General features: G+C 42.4%; 1 protein-coding gene across 6 annotated transcripts in view; it reads left to right on the forward strand.

Moving 5' to 3' along the window:
• Nucleotides 1-18,359, forward strand: part of ENPP2 (ectonucleotide pyrophosphatase/phosphodiesterase 2) — a 107,951-nt gene that overhangs the window by 13,656 nt on the left and 75,936 nt on the right. For 5 of the 6 annotated variants that reach the window (XM_059165727.1, XM_059165722.1, XM_059165724.1 and 2 more), the window contains exon 2: nucleotides 15,216-15,318. In XM_059165727.1, the coding sequence (XP_059021710.1) occupies nucleotides 15,216-15,318 (103 nt within the window). Of the gene's footprint in view, nucleotides 1-14,795; nucleotides 15,004-15,215; nucleotides 15,319-18,359 lie in introns of those variants that run through there. The other variant, XM_059165726.1, reaches the window with a different exon arrangement.

Genomic DNA, 18,359 nt, shown 5'->3' on the forward strand with positions numbered 1-18,359 from the left:
AGCCATCTCTCTATCTGTCTGGGGAATGCGGCCGGTCCAGAGGCAGGAGCTTCAGCTCAATCCTGGCAAACTTTCAGGAGGTGGTGGAGATGCAGTCCCCGTCCTCAAGACTCTTTTGGTTCAGGGAGAATTTTGGACAGAACGAACACAACAGAGAGGGCAAGGTGCGGTGGAGAGATCAGGGACTTTGAGCCGTTCAGACGAGGTGTAAATCCTTTCCCCACCACTCGTAAAATAGGATTCGATGATAGAAGGTTATGCGATCATATAAGGTCATTATATAGTACCTTCGCAGGTGGTTAATTATTATAATCATTGTTATATCTATTATTGTCATTATCAGAATATGGCAGATTCTTGTTTTTTTTTTAAATTTTTTTTATTTTTGGCAGATTCTTGTTTTAACAAGGATGACTTTTGGATGACTTTTGGCAAATTACTCAAACTCTTCATCTGTAAAATCAGATAATCTGAATGGCTTTATTTGTGTGGTTCCAGGGCTGGCTGTGGTCTCGCATCATTCCCACCATCCTGTTTTATCCTTTACTCAGAGCTCTTAACACTAATTGACATATTTGTATATTTTATGTCTTTTCCATCCAACAAAATATAAGCTCCTCAAGCAGGCTTTCGGGTTCTTTTCTTAATTGCTGGTGCCTTTTCTGCCTAAAAGAGTATTTGCTGCCTAAATGGATGAATGAGCGAGAGTGTGCTGACCCCTATGTTAAATGTTTGGCCCATGGTTTGCTCCCGGTAGGGGTGACTGCGCTCGGGGCCATTATTATGATTAGAATGTGTTGTGTGCAGTGAGAGGAACCAATACACAGAGTTTGCTCCCAGCTCCGTCAGGCGGCGATCTTTGGCCTTAGCGCTGGCATCTCATCAACGGTGTTGTCATTGGGTAAAACAACTAGGTCATTGTCAATAGTAAGGTCACATGAGATTAACTGCAAAAATAAGAGTTAGAGCATTTTGGTCAATTCTCAGGAAGAAGGGGAAGCAGCAGCCTAAAGGGAGAGCACACTGGGAAAAGGAGAAAACGGCATCTTTTGCAAAGTGCTCTGTGACCTGAGGCCTTCGGCTACAGAGCTGTGACGGAGCTCCGCCAACTCCAAACCTTGAAGGCATGCAAAACCAGCTGCCTCGGTCAGGGGACCGAGAGCATCGGTAGAATCGTTCCAACCAGCAGTTGGTGCCAAAATGAGAAACTGTTCTTTACAGAGTCTGTTCTGTATCTGAACTTAAAAAAAAAAGAAGACTTATTTATTTTAGAGAGAGATAGAGAGAAAGAGTGGCAGGGAAGGGGCAGAAGAAGAGAGGAAATCTCAAGCAGACTCCCCACTGAGCACAGAGCCAGATGCAGAGCTCAATCCCACGACCCTGAGATATGACCTGAGCTGAAATCAAGAGTCCAATGGTTAACTGACTGAGCCACCCAGGCGCCCCTGTATCTGAACTCTTAAAGATACCAAGAGAAAACCCCCTCAACTGCCCTCTACATGTGAGATTGGATGACTTTTTTTTTTTTAAAGTAATAAACTCAATATATCAAAGCACAGTAGACTATGTTCTATATTAACTAGAAGGTTAATAGAAGTTCTTATAAGCTAGACTCTGGTTACACAGACCTGAGTTTGAGTGAATTTGCATGAACTTGGGCAAATCCCTTCAACTTCTATGAGCCTCTGTCAAAAAGAGAAATCAATATGTACTTTGCAAGACTGTTGAGAGAATCTCTGAGCCATGTCTGGCATATTCTAAGTGCTCAATAGATGGTAGCTATTATAATTAACAATTAATGTCATAAGGACCTTTTTACTTAATCCCCCCAACAACTCTGTGAGGGAGGGGTTGGTATCACTCCCATTTTACATATTTGGAAGCAGAGGTCTAGTGAGGTATCCTAACTCAGGCCACACAGCTAGTGAACATCTGAGTTATGACCTTAACCAAGCCTGACAGCCCAGTATTTTAGAAATTACCAAGTTGTATAACATCTCTCATTAGAGCCCCTGAAGTTTAGTGGGATGCTGTAAAGTTCAGAACGTCTGCATTCTCTTGCATAATGCTCTATTGGAAAGCTGAGGTCATTGTATTTCAACTTTGCAGTGGCCCTCTGTTTACAGAGTATTATAAGAGACCTGTAAGGCTAGGAGAAGAGGTATAAGGTCAGCTCATTTTATGCCTATATTTTAGATCTACCCAGAGCGGATTGCTTTATCTCTTACTTAAGTCCATCAAATGGTTCTTCCCTCACTTTATCTAGATTTTTGTTCAGATGTCCTCTCTGCAGAGAGGCCTCATTACCATCCAATTGAAAATAGCTGCCCCCTTTCCTTTTTGTTCTCTGCTCAGCTTTGTTTTCCTTATCACTTATCAACTATCTGGCATTATGATACATTTCTTCTCCCGCTAGAGTGTGGGATCTTGGGGAAGAGGCTTTGTCCTGTTCCTTTTGTGTCCTTAATGCCTGATGCATATTAAGGGCTCAATAAAAGTTTAAATAAGCTAATGAATGAGTGAATTAATGAGGGGATTGGGTAACATGGACTCCTCATCATCCTACTAAAGCCTTTCTCAAGTACTGAAACGACCTCCAAAGTAAACCCAATCCAGATGGGAGTCCAGGCTGTGCCAGGCTCAGCTGAACTTCTCTCTCCTGGATTGGGGAGTAATTGCCTTTGAAAGGAACCCAAGGTATAATGAGGTCATTGAGAGCTGTGGTCAAGCATCGCCTTCCACAGAACCTGCAGGTAACAAAAACTCCCAGCTCTCTTTTACAAAAACTGTTATCGGAGGAAAAGCCAAAAGGGCAGGAAGATGGATTGTGTCCCATTCTGCCATTCAGATATCCTGTGCAGAAAGACAATCTCAGGAGTATAATTGGCAGAATATGTAAATTGCATCTATAATGCCTCCAACAAAAAATCTGCAAGACGAGAGGGCTCCCTGGGAGTGGAGTGGAACAGAGATGGAATGAGCCAGTTCTCAGTGTCCCCCTAACATACCCGTTGCATACCTCTGTGACAGAACTCACCAGAGTGTGCTTAACAACCTGTTGACTTCCACATCTCCCAGTCAAAACATGTTTTTTATGTCAATATCCCCATAGCCCTGGCATAGCGTACACTCGCGATAACCGTTAGCTTATGTTGTAGTGAGTGCTTGTGAAATCTGCCTTGAATCAATGTTATATGAATTTGTAAAACTCTGGATTCTCAAAGTTGAGGGCAATTGTCTGACAATGATGGGCCTTTTCTCTAATCTCCTGGGAACCTTGAAATGACATGGTTTTGATGCCCACAGTTATGGTCAGTCACTTCCTCACTTCCAACCAATTTTTTTGGGGGGGGTGAGAACTAAGTCAGCCTAGAATAGAATTTAATCTGTGGCTTCTGATATGTTCTGAATCTGGAGACATTATCAAGTATTAAGACTTATCAAACATTCATCAGATTCTCTACTTTGAATAAACTCATGTTTCTCCCAGCAAATAGTTAATGTTCCCATCCCTTCTAGATTTTCCCAGTTTTGTAATCCTCATTAGGAAATCATAGAGAACAGAGGAGTCCCCTATTTAACTGATACTTGAACTCAGGCAGGTCTCCTGATATACTTGAGCTTGTTTTCTCATATACTAACAATACCAATACCGTGAAAGTTTTAAAGAAGGTTAAAGAAGGCAATACATATGTATATAAATGTCTCTAGTATGTTGTCTGGCAAAGAGCAGACCTAGGAAATTACTAGCTATCACTTAAGGAGCGTCTGGTCCATGCCAGGTGTGGTATCATGCATACATACTTGCTTTCCCCTTTCCCTCCACCTTGTCTGAGCTGCCATGATCTCTCCCAGTCAAAGGTATGTTAACTCTGTGATCTTGCCTATGAGTAGACTTCTGGTTTTCCTGATCACAAAGTAGAAAGAGTGAGCGGGCCTTGGTTCTTCTCATAGGGCTTTTTTTTTTTTTTTTAATTGTTAAAGTTAAAAATTTAATTAATTTTTAAATTAAAAAAATGCCTTGACATATAACATTATATAGTTTCAGGTGTCCAACAGAATGATTCTCTATTGGTATGCATTGCAAAATGATCACCCCAATAAGTTTAGTTAATATCTGTCAGCAAACATAGCTAGAGAATTCTTTTGGTTGAGACGAGAACTTTTAAGGTCTACCTTTTTGTTGACTTTCAGATATGCGATACAGTATTATTATTGTCACTATGCTGTGTATTATATCCCTATGACTTATGTGTTTTGTATCTAGAAGTTTGTACTTTTTGACCCCCTTCACCCATTTTGCCTACTCCTTGTCCCCCGCCTCTAGGTGTATGAGCTTTTTTTAGAGTCCAGCCATTAAGTGAGTTCATTCCGTGTTTGTCTTTTCTGTCTGACTTATTTCAGTGAGCATAACGTCCTCAAGGGCCGTCCATGTTGTTCCAAGACATTGTTCTTGAATTCCCACAGCTGTCCCACAAACTCTGATTACAGTGTGTTGCCATTAAGATCCAAGCCCCTTGAGATCTGTAGGCGAGAACTGGGTTTTCATTTTATTTTAAAGTAAAAAGGAAACAGGGAACTTGATTAAAGTATTATGACCGAGACTGAAGTAGTCCGAAAGAGATCCTCCTATTTTTAGGAATGTGAAGGGTTTCATCACACACAGGGGCTGGTTTAAATAGGTCCACACCACGACTCAAATGCTTGTCCCTGTTAATTGAAAGGTTTGGAGGGTAACTGAGGTGACTCTGTACACAGCTTGGAAGGCACTGACCTGAGAGCTGAAGGTCAGGGTTAATGTTCCTTTCCTGTGGGTCCAGATGCTTTGGAATTTGCTTCACTGCAGGGATAATCTCACTAGCTCTCTCTGTCTCTCTCTCTCTTTTTTTAAGCAGCATTTTTTGAGATATAATTCATAAACCATTCAAACCAATCCTTTTGAACTGTACATTTCAGTGTTTTTTATTACTTTCATGGAGATATGCAAACATCATCACTGTGTAATTTTAGAATGTTTTCATCACCCCCAAACAAAACTTCGTACCCAAAGCAGTCATTCCGACATCACCGGACAACCACTAATCTACTTTCTTTCTTTATGGGCTTGTCTATTCTGGATGTTTTATATAAATGAAACAATACAATATGTGGCCTTTGTGTTTAGTTTTTTTGTGCCTGATTTTCTTTCCAAGTTCATTCATATTATAATGTGTTTTGGGACTTCATTCCCTTCTATTGCTGAATAACATTTAATTGTATTGATATACTTAAGTTTAGTTATGCATTCATGAATTGATAATTCTGCTATGAACATTTGTCTACAAGGTTTTATATGAGCATATGTTTTCATTTCTCTAGTGTATACCTAGGAGTGGAATTGCTGGGTCATATGGGCACTCCATGTTTAACATTTTGAGGAACTACCAAACTGTTTTCCAAAGTGGCTACACTATTTTACAATCCTATCAATAATATATTAGGGTTCTAATTATTGTCACATCCTTTCCAACACTTGTTATTGCATGTTTTTAATTTTAGCCACCCTAGTTGGTGTGAAGTAGTATTTTATGGTTGTTTTAACTTGTATTTCCCTAATGACTAATGTTGTTGAACATCTTTTCTTGTACTCATTGTCCATTTATATGTCTTCTTTCTAGAAATGTCTATTCCAGTCCATTAAAAAATGTGGGTTATGTGTTTTTTTTAACTGCTGAGTTGCAAGAGTTCTTTGTATATTCTGGGTATTAGCCCCTTAGTAGATGTATGATTTGCAAATATTTTCTCCCATGCTGTGGACCACCTTTTTCATGTTCTTGCTATCTTGACAATAATGTCATCCAATCTATGAACATGGATGTCTTCCCATTTATTTAGGTCTTCCACAGTGTATTACAGTGACATTCTCTAGTTTTCAGTTTACAAATCTAATACTTCTTCTGTTAAATTGATTCATAGTAGTTTATACCTTCTGATCCTGCTATGAGTGCAATTGTCTTCTTAACTTTATTTTAGATTGTCCATTGCTAGTGTACAGAAACACAAGTGATTTTTCAAAGTATTTAGCTTGTATCATGCAACTTTTCAGAATTTAGCTATTTGAAGAGTTTTTAAAATAGATTCATTAAGATTTCTACATACAAGTTCATGTTGTCTTGTGAATAGAGATAGCTGTATTTGTTCCTTTCCAAGTGGAATGCCCTTTGTTTGTTTTCTTGCCTAATTGCTCTGGCTAGAAGTGCAGTGTTGACTAGAAGTGGTGAGAAAAGACATCCTCGTCTTGTTCTGGGTCTTGGAGGGAAAGCATTCAGTCTTTCAGCATTAAGTATGATGTTGGCTGTAGGTTTTCACAGAAATCTTTTCTCAGGCGGAGGAAATTCCCTTCTGGTCCGAGTTGGTTGGATGTTACTAGCTCTTGTTTGCTTGCAGGGGAAATCACAGAAAGAGCAGTTTTGCTTCCTCTCCAAGAGGGTACCATTGTGCTGCTAAGCATGTGATGATACCATTCCAGTAGCAAGCATAAACTTCCTTTGAGGTTTGTGTTCAAACAAATTTCTTGAGTTGAAGCTCAAATTCTTGGGGCTTTCCAATCGAGTGGAGGCTCTTTGTTATTGTAATTCAAACTCATGCCTTCAAGGCTGTCCCCAGGTTCACCCCACCTTCTGCCAAATAAAAGCCGCTCATTTTCTCTTGAGGTCAGAGAGAATGTGACAAGGCTGGTTTGTAACATTTCCAACTTTAAGCTCCATATCGTCTCTCGAAAAGTAAAGGAATTTTCCTAGAACCTGTGTCACAACTAAGCACCTATTACGTGCTCAGATCTTTGCTGACTGCTGAGAATATGATAACAGATGTACTCGTTAGCCTCCTATATGCAATAATAGCTAATATTTGTACATTTTCTATGTTTCAAGCAGTGTTTCAAACATACTTGCTTAATATGCATTCTTACTAGTTCGTCTTCACATCAGCTCCGTGTTGTAAGAACTCACGTTATTTTTGTTAATAACCCATAGCCTTGGGAAAGTCTATGAGTCGACTGAGATTTGGGTGAGCACTATGGAAAGAGGAGGACTTCAGAGCTGAAAAACGGCATGAGGAGTTGTGTGGAAATTAGCTCGAACTTGGAGACGGGGAGGCGGCTGGTGGGACAGGATCCTGGCTCCCCCCACTTAACGCGGAGCAGCTCCCAATTTAGATGTTACTATTCATTTTGAGATTTTATTTGAAAATAAGGTTTTTATGCTTAAAAATGTTACAAAGGACTACATTCACCCAAGAGTTCTGCTTTATAGATGCAGAAACATGGGCTTGAAGTGACCCAGGTAGTAGTTAGTGATGAGGGAGCACGAGGCTGGCTGAAGACAAAGCAAAAGCTGGAGCCTTGTACCCCCACCCCCCATCCGCTTCCCCTCTGTCATATGTGTAGCATCCCTCAGGCAGCCCTGACTGCCATGAACAATAAGCAAATAGTTAACTTGCAGAGCTCACAATCCGGCTAGACAGGAGTCTCCCTTGGCTTAGAAATGTCCTAAATCTCACTAACAAAGATGATTGATAGCAGGATTGTGACACCCCACCAAAAAGTCTCCCAACTATCTTAATGTTAATGGCTGGTCTAAAGACAACATTGATCCAGCAGCAAGGGCAAGGCCTCCAGCAGGCCTGGGACATCCTGGCACCTTGTAGGCCCTCTTTAGCATATGAAAGCTCCGTAGAAACCCCCCTTTTCCTTCACCTCCCCCCAACCGCAGGGTACATAACCTGCCATCCCTCACAACCCAGGGCAGCAGCTCTTCCTGCCCACGGGTCCTGTCCCCGTGTTTTAATAAACCATCATTTTGCACCAAAGATGTCTCAAGAATTCTTTCTTGGTTATCGGCTCCGGACCTCAGCCCACCGAACCTCACCTAGGTTCTAGAACTTTATCAGTTAGTAAGAGAGCAAGGGTTGAAGTTTGGTTGAAGTTCATTTGAAGTTCCAATTCAAAGTTCTTGACACCAAGTACTTCCTTCAACAAACGTTTATTGTCTGCCTGTTATATCCCAGGAAAGATGCAAAGCGCTGTGGAGTACAAGGATGACTGGTCCCTGAGTTCAAAGAGATCCCAAGGGACAGAGAGGCCTCAAAAGGGATTTATCAGCAATAAGGGAGCAGAGCTGAAGAGTCCATTGGTCTGTATAGGAGAGGCAAAATCACGGAGGGTTTTGCAGAGGAATGACCCCTGACCTGAATTTTCATGAATATGTTGGAGTTTGCCAGGGAGATTTGGTGGAGAAGGGCATTCTAGACCAAAGCAACAATCTATATTAAAGAATGGATGTGCGAGAGGGCATACCTTAATCGAGGAACAGCAAATCTTCCTCTAGTTAAACAAACTTAACATTTACTAAACATTCTTCTGTGCTGGGCATTGAGCTAGGCAATTTGCCCAGATTATTCCAGGTAATTCTCTTAGGAATCCTATGAGCTGGATACAGATGAGAAAACAGAGTCTTAGGGTGGAGAAGCAGTTCGCCAAAGGTAATGTAAGGTCTCACAGTTAAACAGTAGTAGAGCTGGGATCTGACTCCGGGGAACTTAATTTTGGATTTAGAATCCTATTTGCCTTGCCAAGGACTTTGGATTTTATGCTTTAGGTCAGTGGTTCTCAAACTTGCAGCAGAAACACATGGCGGGGGGGCTGTTAACACAGAGTGGTGGCTCTACCCACTGCAACCCCCTGAATTTCTGATTAGGTAGACATGAGGTAGGACCTAAGGATTTGCACCTTTCCAGGTGACCCCGGCTCTGCTGGCCCAGGGATCGCACTTGGAGAACTGCTGCAGATTTTGAGATTGGGAGGAAAATCAGCAGATCTGCATTTTATGCCAGCTTCTCTGGGCACTAAATGGGAATGAATTAAAAGAGGCTTAATTAATGACCACAACTTGGGTCACCTGGTTGGCACAGTGGGTTAAGCGGCAGACTCTAGGCTTCAGCTCACGTGGTGATCTCAGGGTCAAAAGCTACCTGCGGCTTTGCACTCAGCATGGAGCCCGCTTGAGATTCTCTCCTTCTCCCTCTGCTCCTCCTGCTCATGCTCTCTTTTTCAAACAAATAAATAAATCTTATATATAAAAAAAGAGAGGTCTCAAAGAAAGGGTGTTTGGAGGGGACAGAAGATGCAAACAGGTAGAACCATTTGCATGAGACAAACTGCCCATGTGTGTCCCAAAGAATGAAGATGAGGGGAGCATCTAAAATATTCACATGGGAAGACCATTTAGATATTAGTAACGCTCAGCCAGCTCTGAGAAAGGATGGTAATAGCTGGAATCAATATCTAGAACCCATAGACTTGGTGTCTGATGATAAGGAACAAGAGACGGAGGGATTGCAGGAGGTTTTCATGAGAAGGAGTGAACTTGGGAGGTGAGCCCCTTGCCTGGGCGGCTGCATTCTGCATGTGTAGAGTCGAGGCCCTCATGTGGTTTAACAGAGGGAAGTCATGCGAGGGTGGGAGAGGGAATGAAGCTGGCTTAGGTGACCCGGGTTCTAGACCTGTCTTGGAGATGTCCCTTAATTTTGGATCTTCCATTTCTTCATCTGCAAGTGGAACGGGCAGCAGCTTTGCAGCCTGCTGGGGTGAGAGATGGGAAGGCAAAGGATGAACCTTTAGCTCGGGGGTGGACGTCTTTTCTGCAGTCGCACACGCGGCCATACGTGCAGCGTGTTCCACAGCGCTCCGTACAGAGCCAACACGCCCACAGAACCTCGCTCGAGCTCCTGCACACGCAGGGGAGCCATTTCGCCCACCTGTTACGTCCTTCCTCCACGTACCTGGAAATTGAGCATGCGGCTTTGAGAGTAGCTGAGAACAAGTAGACAAACTGACTTCTACGTTTTAAAGTGTTTGTATTATGAGCTAGAGCTAGCAACGGACTGGAGTGTTCCTGGCAGCAGTTCCTTTTGAATCTCAGCCATGAATGCGTGTATCTTCAGCATTTCAAGTCCAAGGTAACTTGAATGCAACTGCCTTAGGTGATTTTTTACAATTAGGGACAAAGGTGTTAAAGCTATTAGCCATATCCCTTCATTTGAACTAATTCTGGAGTGTTAGCAAGCGGGTGCGTATCTCCACGTCTGTTTTCTAATCCAGTTAGCACCGAAGGAGTGACTTTCCTGAGCGCTCTGTGTACTTGGTCATCACCATCCAATTCCAGCTTAATTCGCTCGGGAGTCACACTTCACACCTTCCTGCGCCTCGTTCCTTGAACCCAGTTCGTTGACGGGTCTTTCCCTAATTCTCCCAGTGTTCTCCGTCCCCATCGCTACGACCTGGCTTGGTGCCAGTTGTCACTAGCTCCGTCACTCCCACCTGATTGACGGGATCTGCCCTTGACTCCCTCCACTTCCCGTCTACATTGTACAGAGATTTGTCCTTCAAATCTGGGTAAATCACCTTCATAAGCCCTTCTATGGTTTTCCATTGCTCATAGGGCCAGGCAATAACACCCCACATGACAGATGAAGCCCCACCGAGCTGGCCCCTGCTAACCCCTTGGTCCTTGCGCGCTACCCTCACTTGTGTTTTGCAGCTCTAGTCGACCAGCTGTCTTTCTGTATCATGGGTGCGCTGGCCCTCCACCCTATACAGAAGCTTTGCTCATGCTGTATGCTCTGTCTAGTATCTTCTCCTCTCTTACCTCATTGGTCCCACTTACCCTGCACATCTCCACCCCACTGATACCCCACAAAGTCTTCCATGAGCCTCCTAACTAGATCAATGCAAAATTGTATGCTCTCATAGCCAAATTTACCTCTGCATTTCTACACGTAGCCAGGTGCAACTTTGCTTTTATTTCTGTGTCTGTTTGATTGATTTTAGGGGGCTCAGGGGGCGATGCTTGGTTCAGCTCCCCATATACCCCTAGTGCTCAGAACAGTGCTTGGCATGCCGTGGAAACTAATGAATATTTGTGCAATGAATGAAGATTCTTAGAGGAAAGAGATTGTTCTGGTGTGTGTGCAGTGGAGGGGGGGGCATATGCTTAGATTCCATTGGAAATAAGTATCATGCAGAGAGATTTACTATATAAATTGTGGTCATTGAAAGATGTGCCAGTGTTGATTTCAGCTTTCAATGGTGTAATAACTAATAACATAAGTCCTTTTCGCATTTGAATAGATGTATGTTATTTCTCCACTGGAGAACCCCCTGGGGCCATAGATTACCCATAAAACCTTGCATCGGTGGTTTAGAATCTTAAGTGGTGTCTGCTTTGTACACATCTGCTGTCCCGACTTGTGGGAGCAATTGTGCGCGCTCGCTCCTCCATTAGCCACCATAATTTTTTGCTCAATTTAGATTGGTAAACCCCTTTCGCAAAGACTGCTATCCTGTTTTTCTCCTGAATTTTCTAACAGCCGGCAACCACAGCAGAATTTAAAAGCAAAACTCAGCTCAGAGAGTTTTAAATTAAAATAGGGAGAAGACACGTGGCTGCTCTTTTCGTACTTTCTGAGCATATGTGCTGTATTTATGCCAAGAGATACCGCTGAAAAATCAGGTGGTTAGTAACTGCCCAACACCGACCTCTAAGGGAATTCCAGGAATAGGGTCAAGCTGCAGTCAAGATGCCATGATGCAGTTAATTCTGCATCACGAGAAAGTGGATGTCGATAAAGGCTGAATCAGTTCATGAACATTCCGTAATTACCGCAGGAGGTTAGAATGACAACCTTCAATTATGTATCTTTCGAATCTCACTACGAACCTCAAGCCCTCTTACCTTCATCAGGGCTCTGGAACAAGGATTCACAGAACCATTTCATGAAAGATAGACTGTGCGTTAGTTAGTATAAATGCAACTACTGTATCGCGATCAGGCAACACACACACTGCGGCTTTGTGCCACCAGCAAAGTAAATAAAATTCTGTTCTGCTGCTTACAGTTTGGAGATGATTCCCATGGAGGAACAGCCATGGTGTGTCATGAAGAACTCTCGACTTTTATGTCCACTTAATAGGGAATGAATGCTTTTCATCATGTATGAAAATTACATTAGGAAGGAGACCAAGCAATTCAACACACAGGACATAAACCTATTAACTCAGAATAATTTATTACAATGCTCTGTGCTCTCAATGTGTTTCTGACATCCCTTGTGTCAGAAAAACCTACTGCAAAGTTCTTGTCTGACCTCTAGAATCCTCATTTCTTTGCCTTGCCCCCTACACCCATAGGGGTGAATCCAAATCTTGGGGAGCAGGCCACAAATCCTGGCCTGATTCTAATGCCCAATAAAGCTCGAGAACCACAGAGTGATTACTAAGGCCTGAGTCTGTAGCAAGATTTGTTATAGTTCTGGGTTTTTTTTTTTTTTTTTTTTTTTTCTGCCAGGGGGCAGTGTTCTCTGACATATGGCTGGATTGATAAACCATTCTGGAAGTTAATTTGAGTCTTTCTTTTACACTTCCTTGTTTACTGACCCAGCCACGGGGGGCGTTATTCCAGAATCTGAAAACTACCAGATTAGGTAGACTTTCTTGATTGGGTTGTGTTAACAGAAGGTTTGGGACCACATTGCAGTCACTTGGTTGAGTTTCTAGACCTACGGTATGCTTTTCCAGATTTTTTTGGTTTTCTGTTTTTGATAATGAAAGGTAATTGTATTTTGTAGTCGATTGTAGTCGATTGTAATTGTATTTGTAGCCTGAGGTGGGGACTTCGGTCATCCCCCGAGAGGTAATTCATCATGATGTCTTGTAATAAAATTCTGTTTAATTCTGTATGGTTAGATGGGGTGTGTGTGTGTGTGTGCGCGCGCGCGCGCATGCACACATGCACACATGCACATGTGAATATGTGTGTTTTAATGGGTTCCGTGTGCACAATGACCTGAAGACAAAACTCCTTGACAGAACGGTTGATGGAAATAATGCCTGAGCTCAGTCCTCTTAGATAATTGGTAACAAGTGCTGTACAGAAGCCAATTATGGATCGACTATTACACTTAAGGCTTTTTTCTCTGCACAGCTTCACTGTATGTCAAAAAAAAAAAATTAATGGACGATGCTCAGCTTCTGAGTCTTTTTTTCCCCCCTCAAGAGGAGGCTTCATTATCCTCAAGCTGGGTTTCTATAATCAAATGTCAGACAGAATCTGAAGTTGTTGGCAAGGACCAGAGAGGTTGGAGAGAAGGGGAAGCAGGGTTTTAGGGGAACATTCAGAACACCATTGGCATACAATACGAGGCAATCCCAGGTTTGCCTTGAGCTTTTCCTTTTCGGTGTATCATTTTCTGCTGTAAAAAGCAAGGCTGCACCTTGAACTCGAACCTGAGGAGTAGAGGACTCTTACAGGGGTCGAACATCGTTCCTAAGCCTTGCTCAATACCCGACTCCAAATCATTTCAGTATGGCACCGAAAATAAAGCAAGGGACTTCTGGAGAAAAATCCACAAGCCTGCCCTCTCTGTGAGAGTACAAAGCTGAACGGATTCTAAAAAGGCAACTTGAAGTTTGGCAGTGTGTTTTCCTTTTCTCAATTAGCTGTTACTGAATTCTAGAATATATAATGAAACCCAGGCCGACTGTGCAACCCGCTGTAAACAAGGTCTTGCTTTTGTGCTCTCGTGTTTGATTTGAGCAGAGCTACTGCCCGGTTCACAATCTGTTGCATGCTAAGTGCTGTATTTGTTAATGTACACACATGCCCTCAGCCGAGATTGATGGTCCCCCCGCCCCGCCCCCCGGGCGCAAGGGAAACTGAAGGCAAGCCTTCTTCCCTCCTCTGAATCCTAAAAGCAGACAATATTTAAATAACTTTCAGATTTAGAGACCTTGATTTCTTTCAGAAGCCTTCTGGTTGCCAAATGCTTCCTAAAGAAACTTAACATTTTAACATTGACAACGGCCTTAGAGGACAGCATTGGGGGGGGCGGCGGCGGCTAGAGGACAGCACAACTGGGGAATAATCAGGGAAACAATTTTTAAAGCTAACTTCTTGCTGCCATTGGGATTCCTTCCTAAATTCAATCACTAATAAAGCTTCCCCATCCAGCGCCCCTTCCCCTTCGTCCTCCCCTTCTCTCCCCTCCCCCTCCAAATATAAACCAAGCTGACAGTATTTTTTCAGGAAGAAGAGACAGGCTGAAGTTATTTTGTCCTTCCTCACAGGGCAGAAGGACTCTCTGCTGCTTAGCTGGCATTCCCAGCATTTTGATAAAAGTTACTTCTTTAAACGCTAACAATACCACGAGGAAAAATAATGCTATCTCTGGTGTTTAGTTACAATCTTGGGAGATTTTATCGTGAGAAATATTTGAGTAGTCGGGAGTAGCCGAGCATGTGGCAGTAGGGACAGGGTCATTTAAACTGCCAGAGAAAAATAAATAAATGGGAAAGACAGGGAAAGTTGTTAGGTTCATAAATTATAAAACTTTCCGTGTGTGTGTGTGTGTGTGTGTGTCTGTGTGTGTGTGTGTGTGTGTGTTTTTAAATAAAGCCGTGAGGTTGACTACATTGAATAATGACATTGTAAACCTTAAAAGCTTAAAGCTGGTGGAAACCCTTTTGCAGCTCTGTTTCATTTTGATCGGATCAAATACATTTGGTTTCTTTTTTAAAAACCATGTTTTTGTGAGGGAAGGAAAATGAACATGCACTGTTATTAACCACAGCAACATAAGAAACCCTCATGTTACCAGAGGAAACCACATGAAAGTGTGTGTGTGTGTGTTAGGGGCGGGACCGATAAGGGGGTGGGGAGAAGGAGAGGGATGTTTCCAGCCTCTCGGGCTCAGAGCTGCCATTTGTGAACCAATCGTGATGAAATCTAGCTCCGGGCAAATCAGAGGCGGCTGTCAACCTCCCAGGTGGGATTACTTGTAGTTAATAGACTGGACTCAGAGCCCCAAAAAGCAGTGCATTCAGTGTAGGCAAAAGAGAACAGCGCACTGCAGAAGGCTTTCCAAGAACCCTCGGCCATGGCCAGGAGAAGCCCGGGCCAGCCCTATCAGGTAGGAGAGATTACGGCATCTCTTGGGAAGGACTGGAGGGGAGAACTGGTTCCTGATTTGGGATTTTTTTTCTTTTTGTTTTAAAACTGAAGACGGCGCTTTGTGGTGCATTTCAGAAGTCATAGGGTAGGGTGGTGATGTTGAAGTCCTTCCGGTTGCCTTCCTGACATCTGACTCCTTGGTTTGACACCTCAATCTCCTTATTCCTTTAGGTCATATCCCTGTTCACTTTTGCTGTCGGAGTCAATATCTGCTTAGGATTCACCGCTCATCGAATAAAGAGGGCAGAAGGTTGGGATGAAGGCCCTCCTACAGGTAAGTGTGGCCACTGCTCGTGCTGTCAGTCCTTTTAAAATACTAGGCACTGGGTAGTCCTTGTCAGCTCCTAATGAAATGCATCTTTAAGCTAACCTTGCAGTGTAACTAATTGAGTCCCAGATTTCTTCAGAGTAAAAAGAGCTCTGTGTTTAATTCAGGTGAGAGAATGTGGTTTTGATGACAAGAACATGTAGGCTCGCTCCGTGATAACTGGCTATTTCAATCTTTGTACTCTGAAACTCACACATTTTAAGATAAAATTAAAACTCTCATTAGCAGGGGCACCTGGGTGGCTCAGTGGTTTAGGCCTCTGTCTTCAGCTCAGGTCATGATCTCAGGGTCCTGGGATCGAGCCCCACATAGGGCTCTCTGCTCAGCAGGGAGCCTGCTTCCCCCTCTCTCTCTGCCTGCCTCTCTGCCGACTTGTGATCTCTCTCTGTCTATCAAATAAATAAATAAAAATCTAAAAAAAAAAAAAAAAACTCTCGTTAGCAGACAAGGCTGAGAGAGAAGTGGTGGGAACAGGTGCTGGTTTAATACTGGAGAGACATGATTTTGATTTATTGTCACGTGGCATAGAATGTAGAATTTGTCTCCAGAAACTTCTGATCTACCAAAAAAAAAAAATTAATAAAGGGGGTGTCAGTGAGCAAAAAAGCAGTGAACTGTCTTCCTGAGACTTCAGAATTTAGAACTATGAGATTATGATTTACCTAGAATAGGAAAAATATAAGAGAGAGGAGATGCTTTGAAGAGCTCCCAGGATTGACTTGCACCCAGCTTTCTCTTTTGGCATAACGGCAGGTAAGTTTTAATAGTGTACCTTGACTTAACTAATAGAACCAAAGTGAAAGAGTTTCCTTTTACAATACACTGTGCCATAAGCAGTGTGGGAATTCTTATAAAGGAGCTCCTTGTGCAGACCGAGGGGGCTTAACTGACCAGGTCTTAAGTAATGAGTTGGTTAATTTCCTGGAAATTGGAGCTGCTGATGGTTTTATAAATAAAAATTACATATTAAGTAATGGGTACCCTAGGGGGCAATATTTTCTTGACTTTTTCTGACATCTCAGCATGTTTGTCTACCTTTCTGCGGATTTTGGATTTCTCCGTATTTTTTGACCTGACTGATCTCAAAGACGATCACCTGTCTCTACTGAGCCAGCATGAACTTTTATTAACCAAGTCATGATATATATATATATATATATATATATATATATCATATATGGAATATATATATATATGGAATACTAGGTCATCCTCACCTCAAGTAAGTTGCTTTTTGAGTCATGCCAGAAGATTGAAAGAATAATATGGGGAGTAGTTTAGTGAGTCCAAGTGGGGTGTGGTTGGGGTGCAAAGTGAGAAAATAGATCATAAAAACTGCACCCCAGGGAGCCAAATGGGCAAAATGAGTTGTCTTCTGTTGGGGAGAAAGAGGAGAGATCACTGGGCTGGAGAATCCTGTTTTTATTGGTAACAAATGCTGTCTTCAAAGACCTATTTTTCTTGTTCTAGACAAGTATAACTCCCATTAGCACTGACTGTAACTGCGCAGACTGACAGGAGGATTGGAGCCTTAGTGTTATCCTGTGGGCAAACGAGCCCCTTGAGAGCCCACTGCTGGTTCTTTCTAGAAGGAACCTCTTTTCTGCCTTAGAGTCCTATATTACTTCAGCCAAAACCAAGAGGGGACAAGCTGTTTTCTTAATGAATGTGTAAAATGAAGTAACTCATTATTTTCATAGTTGATTTTTTGGGGCAAACAGTCATGAGGTCCTGGACTGACCACTCGGATCCTTAGAATCTGCTGTGTGGCCTTGGGCAAGTCACTTGGGATGTCTGTGTCCTTAGCTGTATAACGAGACGCAGGCCTAGATGATTTCTAATTTTCCTTCTGGATTAAAAAAAAAAATAGCTCATGATTCTATCCATTCTGTTTCATTGATCCTTGAATTTGGATGCGCTCTACTGGAGAACTTGGAAAGTATAGAACAGATTTATTAATCCTGAAATATGTTTTATGCATAATTATCTCCATACATTATAAGAAGCAGCTCTAAGAACTACTGAGTCTATGTTACGTCTGTAAAAATAATGTAATTTATATTGTAATGTGTACATCTAAGTGAATTTAAATGTAGCACAGCATATTTTCTCCTTGAATTATTTAATTAAATTGTGGATTATTTAATTTATGGTATCTTCTAAAATAATCTTAGTGGAAATCCTACTTCTTTGAATCTTAGTGGGGATACGATGACGTTTATGTCTGAGTTTTAGGATTTTGGTATGCCTGCACGCTTCTTATTTTTAATTTATCTGTTTGCGTAGTTTACCAGGGTTTGGGGCACTAATGGTTGATTTCTCCTGAATAAAGCCCAGAGATGTACTTTGGAAACCAGGATGAGTGCATCATGCAGAAAGTTTAATCAGGTTCATCTCTTTAAATGTTCTATGTGCCCTGAAAGGGCCTCCCTCAGAGAATGTATGAGGCCAGTTGCTCTGTAAGCAAGACCTTCACATCAGAAAACCCTGGGCAAACTTTTATATGTGTATTAGGACAAGATACTAAAAAGGAAAGGCAGCCATGCCAATTTTCAGCAATGCTTTCACATTCCAGAGAAATCCGGAGAAGCTCAGAGCTCCAAGACTGTGTGACCAAATGGAACTCCAAGGGTATTAATTTATGGCTGGCTTCAGACTGTCCAGAGTAAGAGCTCCCATTCAAAAGCACGCACCTTCTTGTTTGGTAAACGTAGTTTCTCAGAGTCCTCAGGATTAGGTGAGAAAGTTCTACCCATGGGGCAGACCCTCACTGCTGTACTCTGGACTGGGATGTTAGTTTCAAGGCTGTGGCTGTGCAAACAGACTGTTATAATTAACTAACTAGCACACTTGTTGGCTGGTTTATTGTTAGGGCCTAGTGACCCACCGGAAGTAATGCTAGAATGGGATTTCTTCTACCAGATGGTAAGAGATCCACGGATTTCTTAGGAGATATGAAACGAGCAGAGCTAAGTATAATTCTCTTG

Source organism: Mustela lutreola, chromosome 3 (assembly GCF_030435805.1).
Source record: "Mustela lutreola isolate mMusLut2 chromosome 3, mMusLut2.pri, whole genome shotgun sequence".
NCBI lineage: Eukaryota > Metazoa > Chordata > Mammalia > Carnivora > Mustelidae > Mustela > Mustela lutreola.